General features: G+C 46.1%; 1 protein-coding gene across 10 annotated transcripts in view; it reads right to left on the bottom strand.

The window, feature by feature from the left end:
* Positions 1-21879, bottom strand: part of SAMD11 (sterile alpha motif domain containing 11) — a 127234-nt gene that overhangs the window by 57086 nt on the left and 48269 nt on the right. For all 10 annotated transcript variants that reach the window (XM_054849614.1, XM_054849616.1, XM_054849615.1 and 7 more), the window contains one exon: positions 19863-19913. In XM_054849614.1, the coding sequence (XP_054705589.1) occupies positions 19863-19913 (51 nt within the window). The remainder of the gene's footprint in view (positions 1-19862; positions 19914-21879) is intronic.

Here is a 21879-nt window from a genome sequence, read left to right as displayed (position 1 = left end):
TTGCAGTATATGTTAAACCACCCATCCTTCTAGCACAAGGTGCTTGCCCCAAGCTAAATGTGGGTATTTTTCCTCCTCTCCTCTTTCTAAATGGAAGATGACAGCCAGAAGAACCAGAGACACAAAAAAATCATACATATTAGAAATATTGCCCTCCCTCCCACATCCACAGCTCCCTCCCAACCTCTACTCACTTGACAAGTGCACCCACTCTGTGCTGCTGTGACACACAGCACATGACCACCAACTCACTGGTGCAGAGGAGAGTGTCCTCACCTGGGACCAGCAGGACAACACGGAGGGTGCATTATCTGCAGAATTACCTAGCAATGATCTTCCTTTAAATATCCCCCTCTTATCCCCCCCCTTTACCTCCTCCCCACCTGCTGCACCCCCACCTACAGGCTATCAGCACTAGCAACAGGAGCAGATCTGCTCAAATGCTCCAGAGAGCCCATCCCTAGTGCAGAAGCAGGGGCTAATCTGTCGTCTAGCTCTCTGCTAATCAGATAAGTTTATGACAGAAAGTCTTTAGACAGAGGTACTTTCAGCGGGCGTCTGGCTCCAGATTTTCGCAAGATGTAGCAGACAAAAACAGACTCTCATTTCAGCAGCCGCTGTCATGTTCCCTGCTGCTCCCCCCCGCGCACTCTCCCCACCCCCAGTCTCAGCAATGAGATAGGATGCTCGGATCTCAAAGCCTTTGAGCACCCATTGCATCTTCCTCCGCTAAACCAGTTCAGATTCCTCCTTATGCAAGCAGAAGGCTAATTACTTAAGCAAGCCCACAGGTGAGTGGGAAGCCCATTTCTCCTGTGCCAAGCAGTTTTGGGTCTTATCCTCTTTTAGCTGCCACCTTTAAGATGCATTATGCAAATATTTTGGTGTCTTAAGTCATTTATGGGATTAATGTGAAGTGATTATCAGTTCTTTTTAATCATGCCAATCAATAACTGGATGTCAGGGACAGAGGACAAATGCAGATAAACGCTGCCATCAGCACAATGCTCAGGAAAGGGCGGAGGAGATGAGCCAGAAGTGCAGAGGGAGAAAGGCAGGCAGTAGGAAGAGAAAAATGGGATAATTACATCTTTGCATTTACAGAGTGTCTTGCATCCCAATCGAGCCCAAAGCACCTCTGATATGTAAACTGGTTGAGAGAGCTACGAGAAGGAATTGTTTTATCCACCACTAAAATGCAACTACCTCTCTTTCTGGAAAAGAGCATAGCAACTCCTTAACATGACTTGATTCTCCAAAACGCAGAGTGCAGAACACTGCGATATAGCCACCGGAAACTAAAACCAGGAGATCTACATGGAAGGAAATATTACCACACCAGAAGTGGTATTTTTCTTCCTCTACGGTCTCGTGTTTTTAGGAGATTTTCCATGGCCTTAAAATTAAAATCATCATGCTATGCAAAGGTGGGTTAGCAAGACGTAACTCCACACATGAGCAGGTACCACAGGGCTGGTAGGTACACTCTGAATTCAACTCAGTCTACCCACGCAATTAGGCAGGATCCCAGGAAAACATGGCTTTGCTGGCATACTGTTGCAGAAGGCAAACTGAACACCAAGGTGACATTGAGAGGAAAGGGGAGAAAGAGTAGAGATAAGGCAAACAGGCTGAGACAGCTTTTAACACATCAGACTGTCCCCAGGAGTTGTTCCTCTTGCCTTAGTGCATGGGAGGTTTGGAGCAGAGACTGCCTTTTTCTTCTGAGCTTGTTCTACACCCGGCACAATGGGAGGCAGCTTATAGTTGGGGCTCAGTCTTAGGACGAGAAAAGAGAGTGAAAGGTAACCAGAGCTTCTTATGAAAAATGGAGATACCTTTCTGCGTAGGTGAAGACTTTATTTTTCTTTTAGTACTGTAGGCCAAGCTGGCCTCAGCAAATACAGCTCCACACAGCTGCAACCAGACTCCAGTGATTGCGTGGGCTCTCTAGTAAGGGCCAGAGTTGTGTAAGGCTCTGCTTAGTCCACAGAGGACTTCCTACCGCCATGTTGGATCAACAGAATGAAACCCCAGCTTTGGTTCTGCAGCTGACAACTGCTGCCTCCACCTTACCTGTGACTGCATGAGATAGTAAACAAACATCATTTTTACAAGAAACCCTCCTGAACCTCCACAGAGCAAAGTCTAACTAACTGCTTTCATCCCAAAGCCATTTAATAAAGCTAGTGAAAGTTTAACTTTTAATTGAGTCTCAGTTCTTCAGGTACTCCACCAGTTACTCAATGCCTTAGCCAGAAAGAAGGGCTTTGCCCAGCTACCAGCAGTTTTCAGACATTACCCTGCTTTTTGCACACTCGCTACCTTGGGCTGCAGCACTGCAACTTGCGCTCCCAACCCTGACATCCCATTGTCTGCTGCTGGTTGGCCCAGCAGGAGGACAAAAGTCACAGCACTACCACAGGCCCTGGGAGATCGGCACGGTCCGTATACCAAAAATTGCAAAACCTGAGTTATAACTCCGGCCTGGCCAAATTCCTTCACAACTCAGTCCTGCCCAGGCCCTCCCTCTGCCCCCCAGCCCTGAGGGGAACACCTCAGCCAAACCCCAATCACTAACACCAGCCCTACAACACAAGGCAGGCAAACACCTACCTCAGCCCTGCCTCGTCCGTTTGCCATAAAAATCCTAGAAACAGCCATCTGAAAAAGTCAACCAGGCACTTACCTTCTGCCGAAAGCACAACGGGCTCCCCTGGGCAGAGCAGCCCGAACGCCTGCTGCTCTGCGGAACGGGGACCACCTGTGCTCGGAGAGTGCCCACACCCGCGGGGCAGCCCGTGCTGGCCCCCCGCCCCGTGTTTCAGTTCCCTTCGACTACCTGCTCCCCGATTCCTCACTCCCGTTCCTCATTCTTCACTCCTAACTGTCGGCTCTGGACTTCCGCGCCCGCATCGCGTAATGGCGGCCCAGTCCAGCACCTACCAAAGCGTGTCCCGCGGGCACGGCAGGAGGCTGGCTCTCGATGCGCGGCGCTGAGCAGTGCAAAGCGCAGCCTGCACAAGTGGCACAGCACAGAAACAAGACCCTCTCCCTCAGCCCAGGATACAGGGTATTCTCTGTGTGTTCAGCTTGCTCACGATATAGGATAGTGTTTTCAAAAGACAGCAGGTCTCTTGGGGAAAAGGTGATTTGTTCTTCTGGGTTTACACACCACCGAACTTGCTCACAGTAATCCTGTCATAGAACAGGCAACAAATTCCTGGGCTCGGGGCTGCAGCAGGCAGGACCAATGCAGGATTAAAGATCCTTCCCTCGGTGGGGATACAACGGGCAAAAGAATACCCGGCTTGCAGGACCTCAGGTCAAGATCCAGAACGCGCACTTTGGGGATACCAACACAGATGTAGTAATGCCTAAAACTCGGCTGCGTGGTCTGGCACAGCGACTAACGCAACTGAAGGCAGGGACCGAGGCTCACTGGAAGGGAAACTGAACCGGGTGTGACAGCATCCCCTCTGAAGGCCACATCAGCAAGAGCACAACTCTAGCACGACCTCAGTGGGAAGGAGCCCGCATTCGGGGATCGGGGAGGGCTGCTCCTGCCCATGCAGAGGATTCCCCATCTGTGTGCTGAAGCCAGTAATTCCACCCGGGTGCTCACTTGCAGCCCCAGCAGGGCACAGTCACACTCTGCTTTTCCTTTGTCTTGTCTCTGAGCCGCTGCTGGGTGCCTGTTAGTGCAGGCGCTCCCCCATACATGCACTGACACATGCACGCACAATCAGATTAAAGGTCTGATCCCTTCCAGTAGCATAATATTATATTTTAAAAACCGGATTAGAGAAGGGGGCTTGAGCAAGATACAGATCTCCTGAAAGGTCAAGGAGGAGACAAATAGCCTTCTGTAGGGCTGCAGGTTGCCATGGCAACATTCAGTTTGCATGGGTTTTGGTAATTAATGGTTTGGGGACCCGCAGTAATACAGGTATGTTTCCAAGCAGCGGGGGAACATGTTCTGAGGCATGACTGTCTGGGCACTTCCATCTCATAGCAGCAAGTTTTGCTCTTGCAGTAAAATGAAGGGTAGAAAACTGAGCGCTTACTGTCGGGGATTCCAGAGGGCACGTGGCTGGTTGGCCACATCCAGATTTGCTTTCAAACTGGGAAGTGACTCAGTGTTACCAACAGTCTCATAAGACCTTTCTTCTGATACCTGGTTCTGGATGATCGAAGCTCTGTTCACAAGACATGTTTTTCAGGTATTTCTGCTATTTTGGTGAGCAAAGTTGTACAAAAGAACTTGCAGCACTACAAGATATTTTAGTCTGAATTTCAAATCCAATACACATTTAACCTCAATCCAGAACACTAAAATTCGCCCTGTCCTATATCTGAACAGTGAATCCAAACATGTCTAGTAAAGATAAACTCTTGTTGCTTTCAATTACAGCTGATGTGCTGTTGCTCAGTCTCTATTTGAATCCATCATCCTGGTTTCACGACATCATACTTAGCAGCTGTGGAGAGGAGTAAAATGTTAAAAAAAAGATGACGATCTCGTGTGGCAAAAAATGCGTGATGAAGGCTGATGAAGGAGCGAGATCCCATCTTCACAAAGACGTCCCTCCTACTAAGAAATAAGGAAAAGGTAGCAGCTACCTAACAACACTGTAGACCTCCCTCAAGGCCAACTCTGTAGCTTTGAGAACAGCTGCAAATGGCACAAACCTTGTAATGAACCTGGCCTCATAAGGAAGACACTTTAACAAGAAGTAAAGCTGGCAGTAGTCATGTGTAAGTGCTTATTATTGTGCTCCATGCAGAACTGGAGAAGTAACCATCCCACCAAACACACCACGTATCTAACCTGCCTTTGCCTTGCCCATTTATCCACTGGAAAGAATGCCCTAGGCTTTTGCAAGCTGCTTTCCACCCAACAGGATTCCCATTCTGCCACCGTCTTGCTGCCAAAAGCAACACTCGCAGAAGTGGCTAGATATTATGGCTTGGGCATTTTTCAAATCCTAATGAAGAGAGGGCACAGGAGCAACAGATCCATTTACCAGGAATGCAGGAAAGCTGTGATAAGGGGTTTGTCTAAGCCACAGGCAACTGAGCAGCTCACCAGTGCACCACAACTCAGGCTATGCATGGTGCAAGCAGCAACCACAAAGCTCTAAAGACCAAGTCCAAATGGCTCCTTTACCTGGACGCAGTATGAAATGAAAGCTGCTCTCTAACAAAATGATTATCTGACCTTGGAGGGTATTTCTGAAAACACTGTACACTTGACCTGGCAACAAAAAAACAACTGCAGAGGAGCACAGCACAGGAGGCATATGCTGCAGGTTCCATGCTAGTCTGGGAAACAACAGAAAAAGTCTTCCTCATCCTAAAATCTCAGACCCAAAGCCAATGAACATTGGTGCAGGACTCTGGGAGTATAGTTAGGACAACATGGATAACTGTGCAGCTCAGATACAGATCAGAGCTGACAGTCTAAAATTCCCTGTCACATCCCAATGCTCTGATACAAGGAGCCTGCTCTGCAAAGCAGCAATGAGAGGTAGTAACAACTAATGGCTGCAAAAAATTACTACTGGAGGGAAAAAAATCCAAACGTTACTAATGTTCTCTACGAACGCTTTGATTGCTGCCCTGTCTATGTTTAATGGAACTAGCTGGTCCTCTGTCTCCCCCAAAGCGGGTTGTTCTGATGAGACTTTCTGTAATGGCAGTATAATGGTCCACCAGTGGTCATTTGATAGCCGCACTGCTTACAGGAAACGGCACTCAAGGGGAGAGATAGCCACATCAACAACTGGAGGAAGCATCACCCAGACAGAAGGTGTCTGTTTGGGACAAGATGCCAGGGTAATCCATTGACTCATTTGTGGAGTCTGCAGAGAAGCACCTGCAGGACAACAGCTAAACCAGCAGAACTACCATTTCTGGCATATATTGCATGAGCAACGTCATCTAGTCTAGCTAATGAGCCACAACCTGTGCTCAAGGAAGGAGAGGTCTATCATCGGAACTGCCCCTGAACTGTCAGATTTGCTAAGTGTGGCCGTCCCTTGGGACGGATAAATGAATTAGGAGCAAGCCCTTTCAGGGAAGCTGTGGCAACCAGACATGCAGCAATCCCGTGTGACTGACTTCTGGGAACAATAATCTTTTTTTGAGCAACAGCTGCACCATAAGCCTCCAACTGGCAGTGTTTGAAGCCAGCAGCTATTGCTCCAAGACCCCCTCTGGTCCTGTCTTGTCCCCTAGTCCTCATGCTGACCGGCATTTGGACTCTCACTCCAGCCACCTCTCCTCAATCTCAAACGACCCCAGCAAACTAGTCCCTGGCACCTTCTGAAAGCCATGTTCCCAGCCTGGCTCTGGAGCCAGCCCTGCCAGCACATTGAGCATGGAGTGACCTACAGAGGGGACTAGACAAACGGGGCAGACACTCAGTCTCTCGGCCCCTCGAGTGAGGGTAAGCAGAGAGGTGCTGACAAATGCCTGGGCTGCCCTGCCTCTGTAGGGCACCCGAGTGGAGACGTCCCACCCTCGAGATCCTTGGGAGGTGGCAGCTTCCAGTGATCGTTAACCCAAGCCGGATTCAGACCAGGAGCAATGCCTTTTAAATGTGCTTCATTTACAGACATTAGCGGCAACTGCATCTTTAACAAGGAGAAGGATGAGGAGACTAATGGATGGAGACAATTAACCAAAATATAAATCAGTGTCAGAGTCTCTGCATCTAGCAGAGGCAGCCAGGCGCCCGCAGGGTCTGGTGATTCTCGCAACACGCTGCTCAAAGTGACTGCAAAGAGTGATTGCAAAGAGGAGGTGGGAGAAGGGAAGGAGAAAACTTGTTCAAAATTTAAATAATTTTCAATAATGGCTGCCTCCCTGTTTGCTGCAGCCCTCCCCAAAATAAGGAGGGAGGAGTAGCAGTAACCTCACTACAAATGCCATGCCCCATCTCCTCGCAGGGAGAGCCAGAATGAGCCCTGTGTGCCTCTTAGAGATTGTCCATCCTGCTGGCAGGCAGGGTTTGCTCTGCCCATGCTCTGAGCTGCAGATCACATGCAGTAACCTTTCCATGCCTGACAGCAGGCGCAAAAAGTGCGGGTCACTCTGCAGAGGAGTTATTGCGCTTGTGGTGCAGCACCGCTCAGCAGTGCCCCAAAAAGGCTGCTCCGGTGGTTAGGACATTTAGCACAAGTTTGAAACTCAAGCTGTTATTTTCCTGCTCCAATTTCCTGCCCAGACTTTGCAGGTACGTCAGTTAACCGCTTTGTGCTGCTGTTCTCCAGACACACGGCGATGTACAGGGGCACTGCGTGAGTGGGAGGCATTAGACACCAAGAGGCAACCTGGTACTTCAGCAGTAGGAGTTCCAGCTATATCTGAGCTAAAAAAGAGGGAGTGATGTTCTCAGTAGACACAAAATCGCATAGATCCAAAAACTGCAAGACAGTTAGTTGAGGAAATGGTGAATGAATCTAGCACCGGACCAGACTGGGTAAGTCTTTTCCTAATACTTAATCAAATCAAAGGGAAAACTGTGAAAACCTAGTCAAAAATGCACAACTGTCTTTGAAGGGATGCAAAGTAGGAGATTGATGCCAGGTTTGGAAGAGAAGAGAGACTCAGAAAAGTAGCATGGGAGGAAATAAAACTGAAAAATATTTCTTTTTAAATATGTTTCACCAGCTCTCCATCCCCTTAACGATCACACAGTAAGTGCAGGGATTATATTAAATTTTACTGATCAATACAGTTGCCATAAAACTGTCCCGACCCTCTGCCCCTCCCTACAATAAAGAAAAAAAAATCCAATATGCAAAAGGGGGAATGTCAGGGCTTGCAGGAGGAAAGACGCATGAACATTGATTAAGCCAGGGAAAGTGGAGATCAGCGCGGGTGTGTGCCCATGCATCCTCCACAAAAACCCTGAGGAGCACACGTGGGGTTTCTTTTCCTTCCTCATTCTCAGCCTGACCGGATGCAAGTCCGGGTCAAGAGTAGATTTCAGTGGTACCCCTGGCTCAGGTAGCAGATTCACAGACTGTGTTTACTCTGCAGGGACTTCCTTCTACACCCCATGTGCACCCATTCTAGCCAGGCCAGGTCCCCTGCCTGGCCAGGTCCATATGCCGGGAACGACAGAGGGTTTGCAGCTCCATGGAGATGACGATATTGCCAGAACCTGCAGAAACACAAGTGATTCTTTCTTCTCTGTCAACCTCCTCTCCTCACCATCTCCCCAAAAGACAAGTTCCTGGTGTAAGGATCAGACCAGTGTCACAGCCAGCCTGTTGTCACACTCATTTAGCAACAAGCAGACAGTGTGAGCGTGTCGCTCAGGGCTACCCAAACTGGAGCGTACGCCCAGGGACAGGACAAGCATGTAAATCAGTCAGTGACTGTGTGAAGGGAATAATGAGCTTTTTATGGAAGCCATTAAAAGGAAAACCCAGATTGGTCTATAAATACTGTTGCATCATTATGGCTCTGAGAAACAACCTTATGTAACAGCGCGACTATGTAACGTCAGGGCTGGTGTAAAAGAACCACTCAAAGGCTCTCGTATTTTTTAGTTAGCATTTTTTTTAAACCCAAAACAAAACCAATAACCAATTTCCAATGAAACACATGCACTCCAGCCCAGCACTTGAAAAAAAAAAATCCACCTTCTGTCTCCCTACTATGCATAGGTTAATCTGGGGCTCGTTAAAAGGACCCGGAAAGACAGACATGACCTGGGGATCGCTGGCCACTGTGCTGCCGCAAGAGAAATACCTGACCACTGCTCCCACAATAAAATGCCACCAATATCACTCCTTTTCCCTTAACCTGCAATGTCCAGCCTCTGTGGGCCATTTAATCACAGATTCATTGATTTTTAAGCCCCAGAAGGGACCGTTATATCTACCTCGTCTGACCTCCTGCACAGAACCTGTCAGAAAATCACCCTATCGTACTCCCAGTTAATAGTGGCAGCTCGGGGCGGGGGGGAAGTGTGACCTGTGTCTCTGCCCACCAGAAAGCAAATAGAGACCCTCCATCTCAGAACCCCCACCACACCGAAACACTGAATCGAGTGCTCTGGGAGCAAAATAATCTGTTTCTTCCCAAGAGCTGAGGCATCCTCTCAGCTTCTCCCTTACTACTACGTAAACCTTCCTACCCAGACGAAAAAAGCTCACATTTCTCAAGGTGACGGCTCTGACTCCCTGCCACACACGCAGCACCAGTGCAGGATTAACCATCTTCCAGTCCGGCAGAGCCGAGAGTCATCTTGGGATAAGAAATTCTGCAAAATAACTTTCTCCTCAGCATGTCTTGGCTTGCCCCGGCGTGGCCTTTGAGTGCCACAGGTCCTTGAGCAGACAGGCAAGGTCGCTGTCTCTGACACTCCCAGGCAGTAAAACCAGGGTCACTGAGTCAGCAGAAACAGCGAAGGGATGCGGATCAGGGAAAGCTCGCAGCTCAGACCGATCAAGGGCTCTTCCCCTCCTCCCTCACTCCTGCTTATCACCTTGCACACAGCTCAAAACATCCAGCAGCATCTCCCTAATCGCACAGCGCGCAGCCAACACCTTTCCTCTCAGGTCGACGGTGGACAGAGCCAGAGCAGGATAAGACCTAAAGCTGGGCACAGGAGGATTTGGGTCAAGGATTTGAAGGCTCTGATCAGGTGACTACTGAAGAAGGGGATGGGGCCGGGGGGTGCAAGGGGGAGCAGCAGAGTTTGTTTCCCTGTTAAACAACAGGCAGCGTGCCCCGCTGACAGGCTGTGTCACTTTTCCATCAGAGATAGGCAGATAAGCCCCAGGCAAAGAAGCTGGATGCAAGCGAGCATGTGTATGTGCAGCTCCGAGGAGCAGAGGGGCTGCCTCCCTCCTCCAGACCTCCCTGTGCCCGGCTGCCTCTGCCCATCTCGCTTCTCACACTCCAGGACCTCTTTGGCATACGCTGGGGCAGCCTCAGCCCCTCTGACCTGCCACTTCATGAACTGCCATGTGGCAAACTGCTGGGAGGCAAGCTACCTGGCTCCCTCTCCTTATTTCCCGAGTTCATCTCAAACTCCTCTATTTGCTGCAGAAACCCGGACCCCACATCTACCTGGCGACTGACGTTTGTAGCCAGCGCTTTCCCGTGCTGAACCAAGTGCAAACTGGCCCTGTTATTCAGGAATCCAGCTTGGGAATCAAGCTCATGGGAAGGCTCCCACCCACCTCCACTGCCACGGGAGTAAGTCGTACCCCGTGAGAATTTTGTGCTCTAGACAGAAGACAGACGCATGATTTCCAGCAGGCAAAGCCCAGGGCACAGTTGCCTCTCATTCCTTAGCCTCCCTGGTTGTATTTTTATTGCTCAGTCTTTTGATTGCCTTTTAAATCTTCATCATTGATTAAAAAAAAAACCCTCTCGGTCACTCTCTGTCCTTCTTAGACATCAGTCTTGATAGACCTTGACAGACAACAATTTACCAGCACCCCACTTCTGCCTCTCGGGTATCTCCACCTTCTGATGAGATGTCACCCATCAGACACAGGCAAAAAGGGAAGGAAAGGGGAAAGGCGAGGGAAGAGCAAAGAGAGAGGGATAAACAAGTTTTACCAACTGGAGGGAGCTGGGAGGCCTGAAAATCCCAACCCCAACCATGGGCAATACAGCCCTAATTCTCCCTGCAGACTTATCTTGGGGGGAAAAAAAAATCATCCTGCAATGTCCCAAGCAAAATGCTCATAAAATTTCATTAATGCTCATGACAGTTCATAAAAATGATCAGTAGAGCTGGCAACTCCAAAATTAGATGGAAATAAGTATAAAGCTGTTTTTATTGTAATCCTGCTTAGTCATTCGGCTCTCTGCAAGCCCATAAATAAAAATAAGATGGAACTACAGCACATTGATGCTGGACGGGAGATGGGGAAGAGATAAAGCACTGAGATGAAGCACAAACCCAGTCTATCATTATCTGGCACTTTGTTCTGATAGTCGGGTTTGACACGTGCCCATCTGCTAAGGTGCCACAAAAGCATTCGGCAAGGGGGATGCCCATGCTAGACATTTTAGCCTCAGATTTCCCCTCCCGTCTGCAGTAATGCAGATAGGGCTTCCGAGTTCGAAAAACTACCAGACAGGCCTAACGCATCTTCAGTCCTGCATTTCCACCACAGTTGTAGTCTTGGGGCCAAAAAGCTTACTGTGCAGCGGGATAAAGGAGCACGGTGACTTCTGAGAAAAAGAGAAGGGCACAAAGCATTAGAAATGAGAGCCTGAATCCAAACAAGGTAGGGAAAACCTTAAACAATCACTTTACTACTCCTCCATCACCAGCAGGATACGCTGGCCCTCCAGATGAGACGCCTAACCCAGACTTGTAAAAAGAATAGGGATTACAAAAGCATGGCGTAAGCACTGTGCAAGACCATCATTGGCAAGGTGCATTCCCCTTCGATGCTTGCATTGCTGTTCACAGCAGTGTCCCGCTCTTTCTGCCAGCCTTTCTGTCCCGGCTCTCTTCTGAGGCAGGAAACATGAAGATCTTGTGCTATTTTCCTCTCATAAGGACATGGAACCCAGTACCTCAAGCTGGCAAGAAGCCTGAAGGTTAGTTACAGACTCTTTTCTCCCGCCTACCATTTTTTCTTAGTGCAGATGTGCACCCAAGTCCACACTTGACTAGTCTCTTGAAAACATCTTTGACTTCTACCTTCTACATACACACTGGGCAGCAACCAAACACAAATTCACCAGAGTTCAGAAGGATTTTCCGTAATGGTCCATCTTCATCAGCCCATCCGCCACAACCACTACAAATGTCTGTACATTTTTCCTCTGCACATCCATCAAGCCCATGCTATTGATCACTCCCTCCCTGCGCACAGGCTGCAGCTCACCTTGGCCACTAATAAAAAAAAGTTTCAATAAGAGAATAATGAAGGCAACCATGGCAAGCAGAAATGCAGCTGGAGGGTGGGGTGTCACAAGTATGTGTGAGTCGAGTGCATTTCATCAATACCTAAAACTGTCTCCATTCTGCTCTTCCCCTGCCTCTTCACTATACAGACCTTGTGAGTCAACCTCCAGTACTCCCTGCTTCACGGACTCCCGCAGCTCCCGTTGGATCCCTCCCTCATCCTAGAGCTTCAGTGTCTCTTTTCCTTTCTATCACTTCCCAGGGGCTTCATGTGTTCCCATGTAGGTTTATAAACCCTTCTTTCAGTTCCCCAGTTTGTCATTAACACCAACCTAATCATCCCTGCTTACCCCAAATTTCCCCAAGTTCCTAGGTCTCCCATGCTGCATCTCCAAACTCATCCCTTAAAAAATACTTCTGAAAATTCCGTTACTTGTCAGAATCCAAATCAGACCCAGCCTTCACTGCATGCAAGTGCAGGGAAGGTCTGGACAATTCCTCTGCCTGCAGCATCAGGCAGCCTGGAGGTCCTGATTTTTCTCCTGACAGGGTTTTTTTGGCACATCTGATTTGCACCAAAACCAATGGGCTCATCCTGCTGACGGGTAGAGCATTCCCTGAAGTTTTGGACTTGTCTAGATGCTGTGTTCCAGTGTTCCTCAGTAACAGACAAATAGAAATGTTTTGCTCAGCCAGTCAAAAGAATATGTCGCTGACACACAGCTGGTGTGCCTAATGGATATAAGGTCTCTTTAAATATCCCAAATTCTCCTCATTTTCTCAATTCATTAAGCCGCCTGCTTTGAACTGATGAAATATTAAAATACTGAGATGAGCGGTTTTAAATGGGTGACAGGGTATAAGTTTAGACAATGAACAGTGGGAACTGATGATCTACAGGAATCACTCACATATCCAATGTATTAAGGATAAGACAGACTTATATTTGAATCCTTTCAATTTCCCAGTAGGGTGTGAAGAGGGGGGTCAGAGAACCTCCTATTCCAGAAACATGCCCTTCAAGTTTTGATCCAACAAACAATCTAAAAACAGAAGGATATGATTCTCTTTTCGATCGCTGTATGCAGCTGAAATATAACAAGAATGCTTCCCCAAAGCTGCAACCAAGCATACGTATATCTCAACAATATATCAAGGTCTTAAGATGCCTTCACATGCTTGGTTTATCCAGAATCCTTTCAGTTGCCCTACAAAAGGTCCATTATACACCCCCTCCCTACGACAGATACACTGAAACGTGATGAAAACATACTGGGGATAAATACAAAGGGCATTACTCTTGATTAAACATTCCCTCTTGCCTTGTAGGTATCTAACAGCTTTTCTCATCTACCTTATTTGAAATATAATTGTATTCTTCTAGCTTTAAAATGAAAGCTAAAACTAGTTTATCAGCTCCCTATGCATCTTTACCCTTTCTCTGAATCTCTGCTGGTACATAAATGGTCTCCTTTCCCTAACCCATCCCTATAGACAAATGAAGCTTCTCGGAAATGAATATAAGAGCAAAAAGTACTGCTAATGAAATAATCATGAAATAATTATTTCAGATGAAATAATACTTTTCAGCAAGCCAACAGGCACTAATTTTCTCCTCCCTGTTCATCTACTCCTCTCTACAAGTATGTTCGCTGAAGAATCTGCACAAACAAGGCCACAGATAAGGCCTTGCTTGGCCTTATCCCTACAGGAAATGGAGAAGCAAAAGCTACTCAGGTAACTCTGCTCTACACGACTCCTTGCAAATCCCAGGCCTAATTCACCCACTCACATGGGCCCTGGGGAATGTCCCACCAGCAGCCTCTGAGGAGTCCAGGAATACAAGCAACTTCTAGAACTCAATTCTATCTGTGCCTTCCAGCAAGATGGTGCCAAGAATGACTTTCTTTGTTTCCTGTCAGTACCAGTCTTTTGGGGGGTTTAGACCACAGATAAAAGGAAACCATAGACTACATAGCATAGAGCCAGAAGTCTGTCCTGTTGCAAGCTGAAGTCCCCAAAAAACAGCTGATGGAACATCGGGCCCATATGTAGCAGCTCAGTATCTACACTTGCAAACTTCACATGGATGCTTTGTGGGTGATCAAACACAAGAAAAGCAAAGGTTGTTCATATTTTTTTTTCATAAAGAACTGGAGGCTTAGCTCATTGGCTGAACCTTCCCAAATGCTCTTCATTTTGACACGCAATGTTCTTGTTAATGTCTGTCAACTATGTGGGTTTGGTGTGGATTTACTTTACTTCTTCCAGTTAAATGAAAGTACACATCCATTTACTTGTTGGGCAACTATTGTCTAAAATCAAACAGGTATGTCACTATTTGATGAACAAACTGAGTTCACCCATCTGGAAAGTCTTTTCCTTCCAACATATTGTCTCCACACAGCCATGCCTTGACTGCCAACAAGAGTGGCATTAGCCAGGAGCTTCCTTGTATTTATTGGCTTTGCCTACAGGAAGCACGTCCTGGTTCACAGCTTTAGCTTTAACAGTTGCAAAGGTGAGAGCTCTTTCTATATTCTGCCAAGATGAGGATTAAAACATTTCCTTGAGCAGTCTACGTCCCAAAGACACAGCAGAAATAGTCTGGAAGGGCTGAATTCAGCCTCATGTTAAGTAAGTGTCCTCCCCAAACCAATCCGGAAGTCACGGTTAATACATTCTGCAGTCTTTCACTGGGATCTTTTTAAGCTTTCTATAGCATACAGTCAAGACTCAGCTTCACGGTTGTCCTCCAATGTCACCATGAGTTATGGAAACAGCTCTGCAGGTCTACAGATGGTTGGTATCTCACTAGTCTTCTCTGCCCTGACTTAAATCAGATGGGCAAAGTCTGACTCATTCTGTTTAGGTGGCTCACTATCAGCTTTTTCAACTGGGGCTACTGCTTCAGCCCTGCTGTCCACTGGTGTTGAGGCAGAAATCAGTGACCGACATGGAAGGGTGAAGGCAGGTCCCCATTTGAAGGCACTCTTGTCCCTCTGCCACTGTCTGATTTTTCTGCTGTAATTTAAAGGCATTTATCTGACAAATACCAGCTCTTTTAGCAGCAGATGCTAAAGACCGCAGGGTGTTATGGGGTCACATCTAGCTTCCAGCTGCTAAAAACTTCTTGTGACCTTTTAGTACCTACTTCAGGTCTCCTAGATTAAAAGGCAAAAGCTTACTAGGAAAAATAAATAAATAAATAGCTCAGAAGCCATCCTATATCAATCCTTAAAGGGCAGAGCAGCAGGATGCTCTGGCACTTGGTAACGTTACCTGCATCACACAGCAATACTTTCTGCTGAGTCAGGATCAGCCTTGACATGTTCAGAACCATCTACTTTTCAATTCTCCTCTCCTGCTTTCTTTTTCTCTCCCTGTGTATCTTCCACAGGAATAAGCTAAATCAGTGAACTGCCCTTTAGTTTTCTTCTTCTGTCCCATTTCCCATTTCATCTGCTTCTTCCACTTGGCCCGATTTGTTTAATGTCCTCTTCCTTCTTGATGAACCTGTTTCATACATACCTCCTTAAATACAGTTTTCTAAAAAGCGTGCAGCTGCACCACATAGTCCAAATATGTACACGTAACAATCCAGTTTAAGCATTGCTGTTTAAACTCAGTTCTTGCTGAGTAAGGGCTTACGCTGGGGTTAAGTCAACGTGGAGAGGCTCACTAAGTATGTTATAGTCAGATTTAAACATACACGCACACACGCACATGGGTACACAGGCTCTTGGCCAGATGTCTGTCTAAAATACATTCTAACATGGTTCGTGCCCATCCAGAAAAGCTGGTTACATACCGCTGTAATCTTTGTTTAAACTGTGGTTGTTAAAAGAGACTCTCTTGCATGCTCCTGCCTCTTTCCTTTGTCACTGTTTTATGCCTGCGCCAGCGCAGGACTTTGAAGACAGAAATGCTGCCTTGGATATTCTTTCCGAGTTTGCTTACCATGCGTCCAAAAAGCTAAAGCATGCGGCTGAACGTCAAGATGCCCGGCTCAATTCTCTGCTATGCTCCTTGCCTTTTTATGCAGCTTCAACCAAATTTCCTACCAGCCAGGCCACCTTTAACAAGGGCAACACTAAACAACTCTTGACTTCCTTGGAAACAGGGATGGCTTAATTGCACTGACTGCGGCTTGAAATTCTCAGGTGGGCAAAATGTTTATTCCATCCTGAGCTGCATCACTGCACGGTATTAACATGCATGGCCTCTTATCTATTTCTCACTCACCTCCCCGCAGTTCCCTCAAGACATCAAGTGGCAACAAATAGAAGGAAAATCCTTTTCCTCCCTGGAACTCCTTCTTATTCCACAATTTATTTTCATGAGATGCCTCAACCTCAGAAAGGTAATCCTGCCTCTGGTGCTGAGCAACTGTGACTCACGCTGAAATCAATGGGAGCGGAGAGTAGGCATCTTGTGGTGGAGACCAGGCTTTAACCTGGTGTTTACTATTTCAAAATTGGACAGGCTTGTCTTGAAATAAAAGAAGTGCATCATTTACTGAACAACTTTAACACATTTCAGCAAATTATTCCAGGAACAGTATGTCCATACAAGGGAATTTACCTTAAAAAGGCAATTTTAAAGGAAGACTAGCTGTAAACAAAAACTCAAACCTGTATTAACTTCAAAGCTTAAAAGGGAAGGGAGAAAAGCAGCAAGCAAGACAAGGAGCGATCCTAATCTCCCCTTTCAGGACAATTCCCCTATCTTGAGCTTTTGGTTCTCCGCATATAGAATGATTTGTACCCAGTTAAATGTCTTTTTATCCAGGGCAACACAGACGGCAATTCTAAAGTGGCTAAATCCAATGAATCCAGCTATCCTCTGACAACTTGGAAAGGAAGATCAAAGACAAACTTATGACAAAGAGGCAGGTAAATTAAGATGGCAGTTCTCAGACCTGCTTGATTTAAAGTAGCGCGGTGACTGTGTGTATTCATGCAGGTGTGGTGCATCGCAATGATTTCCTGGCGTGGGTTTGGGACGACCCGTGTAACCCCATGTGCTGAATTATGCGGGTCACTGACAACAAAGGGCAGCTAAACCTTTCTGCCGCCCCATGACGTGTTTTAGATATGCCAGAGGTTTTACAGAACTGTGTGGCAATTTAGGTTACTCAAAAACATACAACCTTTTTCTGTACCAACACATAAACACACAAACTACTTTCTTTGCCACACAGCATAATGGTGGTGTTTTCTTCTGAACTAGCTGGTTGGGCACAATTTTTGATAGTTGGACTAACTGTTTAATCTGCAAAAGCACAACTTCTGTTCCCAGGAGCAACTACCGAAGTTTCTGCCAGGAGAGAGCAAAACTGAAGGGAACAAACAGTTAAGCTGAGGAAGCCCAAGAAATGTACTTGTTGACATAAAAAACATACCATTATTTTATTCTAGGCATTACACGTTCAGAATATTTTTTTTTAAGATAGGGATTGTAATTTCCAAAGGTGTTTGCACCCTTAGTTACCATTGTGCAGAATCGTTGTTCACATGGCTATTAATTAAGGCTTGTGTCAGCATTTCCATTACAAACCTCTGCCTTTTAGGAGTTTATAACTCAGCCATAAAACTTTGCTCTGGGCTGAAATTTATCATAAAAGGGTCTGCCTGGAAGGAATCCATTCTTTTGTATTTTAGAGTCCCAAAAGCTTACACCAACAAACCAAGGATTTTATTCTAAAGACTGCCATACAAAAAACTTCAGCTGTTTTTTTATAGGAGTGCTGGGTGAGATGTGTTTTCTAGACTGGCTTCTAGATGCTTACTGATGAGGGTGGGGTTTTGTATCCTTAACATTGTAAATTTTAGCAATTATGGGGGTTTATGCTTCAGGGCCAAACTCTGTGCTTACTTCAATACCAGTGAATACCCCTGTCCTCACTCGTTCCCTAATGGAGTATGAATCAGCACAGATTTCCCACCCTTCACTCCCCGCTGCCTCCACTGATCCTCATGGGGATGCCAAGACTTAATTCATACTCTGGTACTCAATTAAATATAGATGGACTTGTCTCTGAGGGTGCACAGTGTAGGCTACAACCTTCGCACACCAGCGCTGCCAACAGAACAGTCCAAATCGTCCTCAGGTTGGGAGAGGGAGGGAGCAGGTATGTGTGAATGGGTTAAAATGACAGGGACTATTTGTCCTCCACTTCCCTTGTGCCACGGGTTTTTTGGGAAGCACACAGAACTAGCACTGATTTGAAGGGCACGTGATAGAGATGGAAATAATTTCTAATACTCTCTGCTCCTGTAACCGATGCCTACATTTGCAAAACATTCTGAGGCTTGCAGATGTAACAGAGAAGTCCCACATCACTGATAGACATGTCTCTCTAAAGCTCTTAAACGTTCTCTTGAGTAAACACTGCATTTGCTGCACCGAGTCTTATACACATTAAGTCTTGTCACAAAAGTCATCAGATGAAATTATTTGCACTCCTTTGTCCAGCCAATTTGATCTCTACAGAGTATGAATAGTTTCTTAAATGTTTGTGAAGTGTCTAGCATGCAGCGGGCACTTCCACAAGTAGTAGTATTGGCAGTACTAGTAGTAATAATGTTTTCCTATTGTTTTTAAATCTCTAACTGAACAGGAAGTTTACACAAAGTTTCAGAAACTACTTTTAGCAAAACAAAAAAAGTTATTAGTCGACTACGATTTGCAAGCAGATCCAATGGACCAGACCCTGATTTCTACCGTATCCACGTACGTAAGTACATAGAGAACCAGATTCTGGACTGCTCTGCACCCTATCTACCTCCTGTTCTGTGTTCCCCCAAGAAGTTTCAGAGCTGCACAGATTAATTTTTCTTGTTTTAGAAAACAAGCAGCACCTGCCAGGCTCAACTATTTCACTCGGATGTGGCAACTGAGTATAAAAGAGAAATTTCAAAATTCCAGTTTTCTTTTTCTAGTGCAGAGGCAAATTTCTACAGCTATATTTTTAAAAAGTTAGAAAAGTTTATGACTACTAACAACAAATAAAGAAAATGCACTATGCTCAGGGTATCAACTGACCCAGAGGTCACAAAGGAATATTCATGTTTGTACCTGGATATCTTCAATTTATGAATTTCCACCTTCTTAAGGTCTCTGTTACTGCAGGAAACCAGATTTTAAAACCAATATACCAGACTGGTTTGGCAATCCTTCTCACAATTCAGACTTCTATGTAATGTCTTTTATTTATGCTTTGTAAAACACTTATCATTTTTGAACATCAACGTTTTCCCAAGGTGACTTGTAAACACTCTTGCTCTGCACTTTCGCCGCTGTAGTTCAACCCCTTCATACTTCACATTGCAAAATGCAGAGTCCTATTGGTCCAATACTTCAACACTGCAGTCGGATGCCTACATGCGTAAGTTTTTACAGGACCAGGGTGTCTCAGTGGTATTATATTACCTAAACTATCTGTCATCCAGTGATTCGTGCCATTTGCAGTCACAGGCCCACCTTTTAAAGTAACGCTCCTTTAAGTTTGCTAAGCACAACACTGCGACTCCTGAGCAATTCAGGAGCATCAGTCAGTTTGTCCTTCAATGAGCCTTTTGTGCAAAGAATCACTTCTGCAAATGAGATGCAGACTCCCACGTCTCTCATGTCAGGAAATAGATCTGGGCCACCCCAACCTTGCATTCCTCCAAAAAGGGACCAGAGGAAACATATCAAAACCAGTAATGGGCTTTCTTTACAAGTCAAATCAATTCTCTCTCCCAACATAAAAGAGACTGTTTCCCCCCACAGACAACTTTCCCCGAAATAAAAGCAAAAGAAAGAATACGTGGTAAGGGGAGAAAGAGGAACAAAGGAGGAAGAAAAAACCCCACAGCACTGACAGTTAGAAACGTTCATTTACATCTAACAGCATCCATATGCCAGTAACATATCATAAACTCTTAGCCTACCATACAAAGAGGGTGCCCCAAAATGGTACCTGCAAGAGGTCTCTCGGAAGGAGATGTTTAAATCCCAGTGGGTGTGTATCCTGTTAACAAACAAACAGAGAGGTCAATGGCACACGCTGAACACTGCATCTCTTGCCACTTAAAAGATCTGCTCCATCATGACAACCCACCCATGGTCCTCTCAAACTCCCTCTCCCTCGCTCTCAACCACAACTACTGCCTTCTTCTGAGCTGTGCGGTGCTGTGACGAGCCACGCTGCACACACATGGCAGTCCTGAGCGTCCACAGCAGGACTCACAGTGCTGTAAATGAGAGACCAGCGGTGAGAGAACTTCTCTTTGCTACACGCAGTCTCCCTAATAGGTGTAGGGACTGCAGGATGTTGTCTCAACTAATAGGACATGTTCAGAGGAAGCAGAAAGAGTTAAGCATTGACATTTTATGAAGAAAACCCAAATACATCTGTACCGTATTCCCTCCTCCACACCCACCCCAGCTGTAAATAAATTATTAGCAATTTCCCACCTCGGAAATTAATTTTCCATATTCTGTCACTCTGCCTGCTGACAAGCAGGAATAGCAGATTCTAGATGAACAATATCCTAAATTAAGACAGAGCAGCCAAGGAGGTGGGTTTTTTTGTTGCTGGGTTGGTTTATTTCCTCTTGCTACTAAATATCATCTACACCAACCCAGAGGGCTAGGGCAGATGCTTGACCTTTTGTGGTCTGGTGTCTCCACTCGACACCCGGGAGCACTGATCTCCCCCACCACCTCGAGGAGGTCTGTGACCACCACTGTTTCTCCATGTCAACGTGATTGATGAGAACCCCAGCCATCTGAGACCAAACTGGCAAGCAAGCCCGTATCCTTGCACAAACCCACTCCCACATCTCTCAGCATCTGCCGGTGAACATGCTGGTTCCTAGCTGTGCGTATAAATCAGCTCCTGCAGATGTAGGTTCCCAAAAGCATTAAACAGAAGTGGCTGCAAATATCATAAGTAGCAGAGGCCAAATGCACTTTTGCGCATTTTGTGTATCCCTACAGCGCTCCTGCCTCTGTCCTCAGCTAGAAAAAGCAACAGCGTGTAGCTGAAGATCATCTGATTGCAGAAAAAGCCTAATCTAAAACCTGCTGAAGTAAGAGAGAGCCCTTCTTCTGATTTGAATTGGGCCAGAAAACACTTAAGCATGACCAGTGAAGTCAATGGGACTTAACTCAGGTTTGAGTGTCTGCTTAAGTGCTTTCCTGAATGGGTGCCCCTGCTTCAGCCTAGTTCAGAAATCAACTGAAAACAACTCTTAGCACGGAAATAATTTCACATCCAAGACATGATGCTGCTGCAGGTTTTACTAATGGGATAGCATTGCATCTTCCTGCAAGTCTGGCTCAGAAAGGGAGTCTGGTTGCTCTCTGAGTAGTTCTTTTAGGGGAGAGTAGTTTTTTTAAGGGATTGTTAGATTTTAGTAGATACTAACTTCCACCAATAAAGCTGTGCTCAGAACCATACTTAGTAGTTCCACATGTACCTAGTTTTTCCTATTCTTCTTCTTCCTCATATGTAACAGTTTAGAAAACCTATCCTAGCTTTCCATCTTCCCAAAATTTTATTTGCAAATAGAAATGGAATAGGTACTTTCCAGCTACTGAGCTTATAGCAATAACAGTTGTTCTTCAAAGTTAAAATTCAGACATCTGAAAACTTTCTTGAAAGGACAGGCCAAACTGGGGCACTGAGTAAAATTTCCATGAACTGAAGTTTGGTCAAACTCTGGGACACATTTGGACTTTCCAGGTAAGCTGATCTGAATCCAAATTTCAAAGCAAATGCAAGTAAGCTGACCTGAATCCAAATTTCAAGGCAAATGCAAGCCAGCCAAAGCCCTTATGGCGTTAACAGGCCCGTAAAGGTCTGGTCTGCTCACAAGAGAGTGGAATTGGTGGAGGGTGGTAAGCCTGATTTTGCACCACTCCCTAGAACAGAAGATTTCCTACAAACACAAAACCTTCATAAACCCCCTTTAATTCCAGCTCAGCACCTT

This window comes from Grus americana, chromosome 21 (assembly GCF_028858705.1).
Source record: "Grus americana isolate bGruAme1 chromosome 21, bGruAme1.mat, whole genome shotgun sequence".
NCBI classification, from domain to species: Eukaryota; Metazoa; Chordata; class Aves; order Gruiformes; family Gruidae; genus Grus; species Grus americana.
This window is presented reverse-complemented; position numbering and strand designations above follow the sequence as displayed.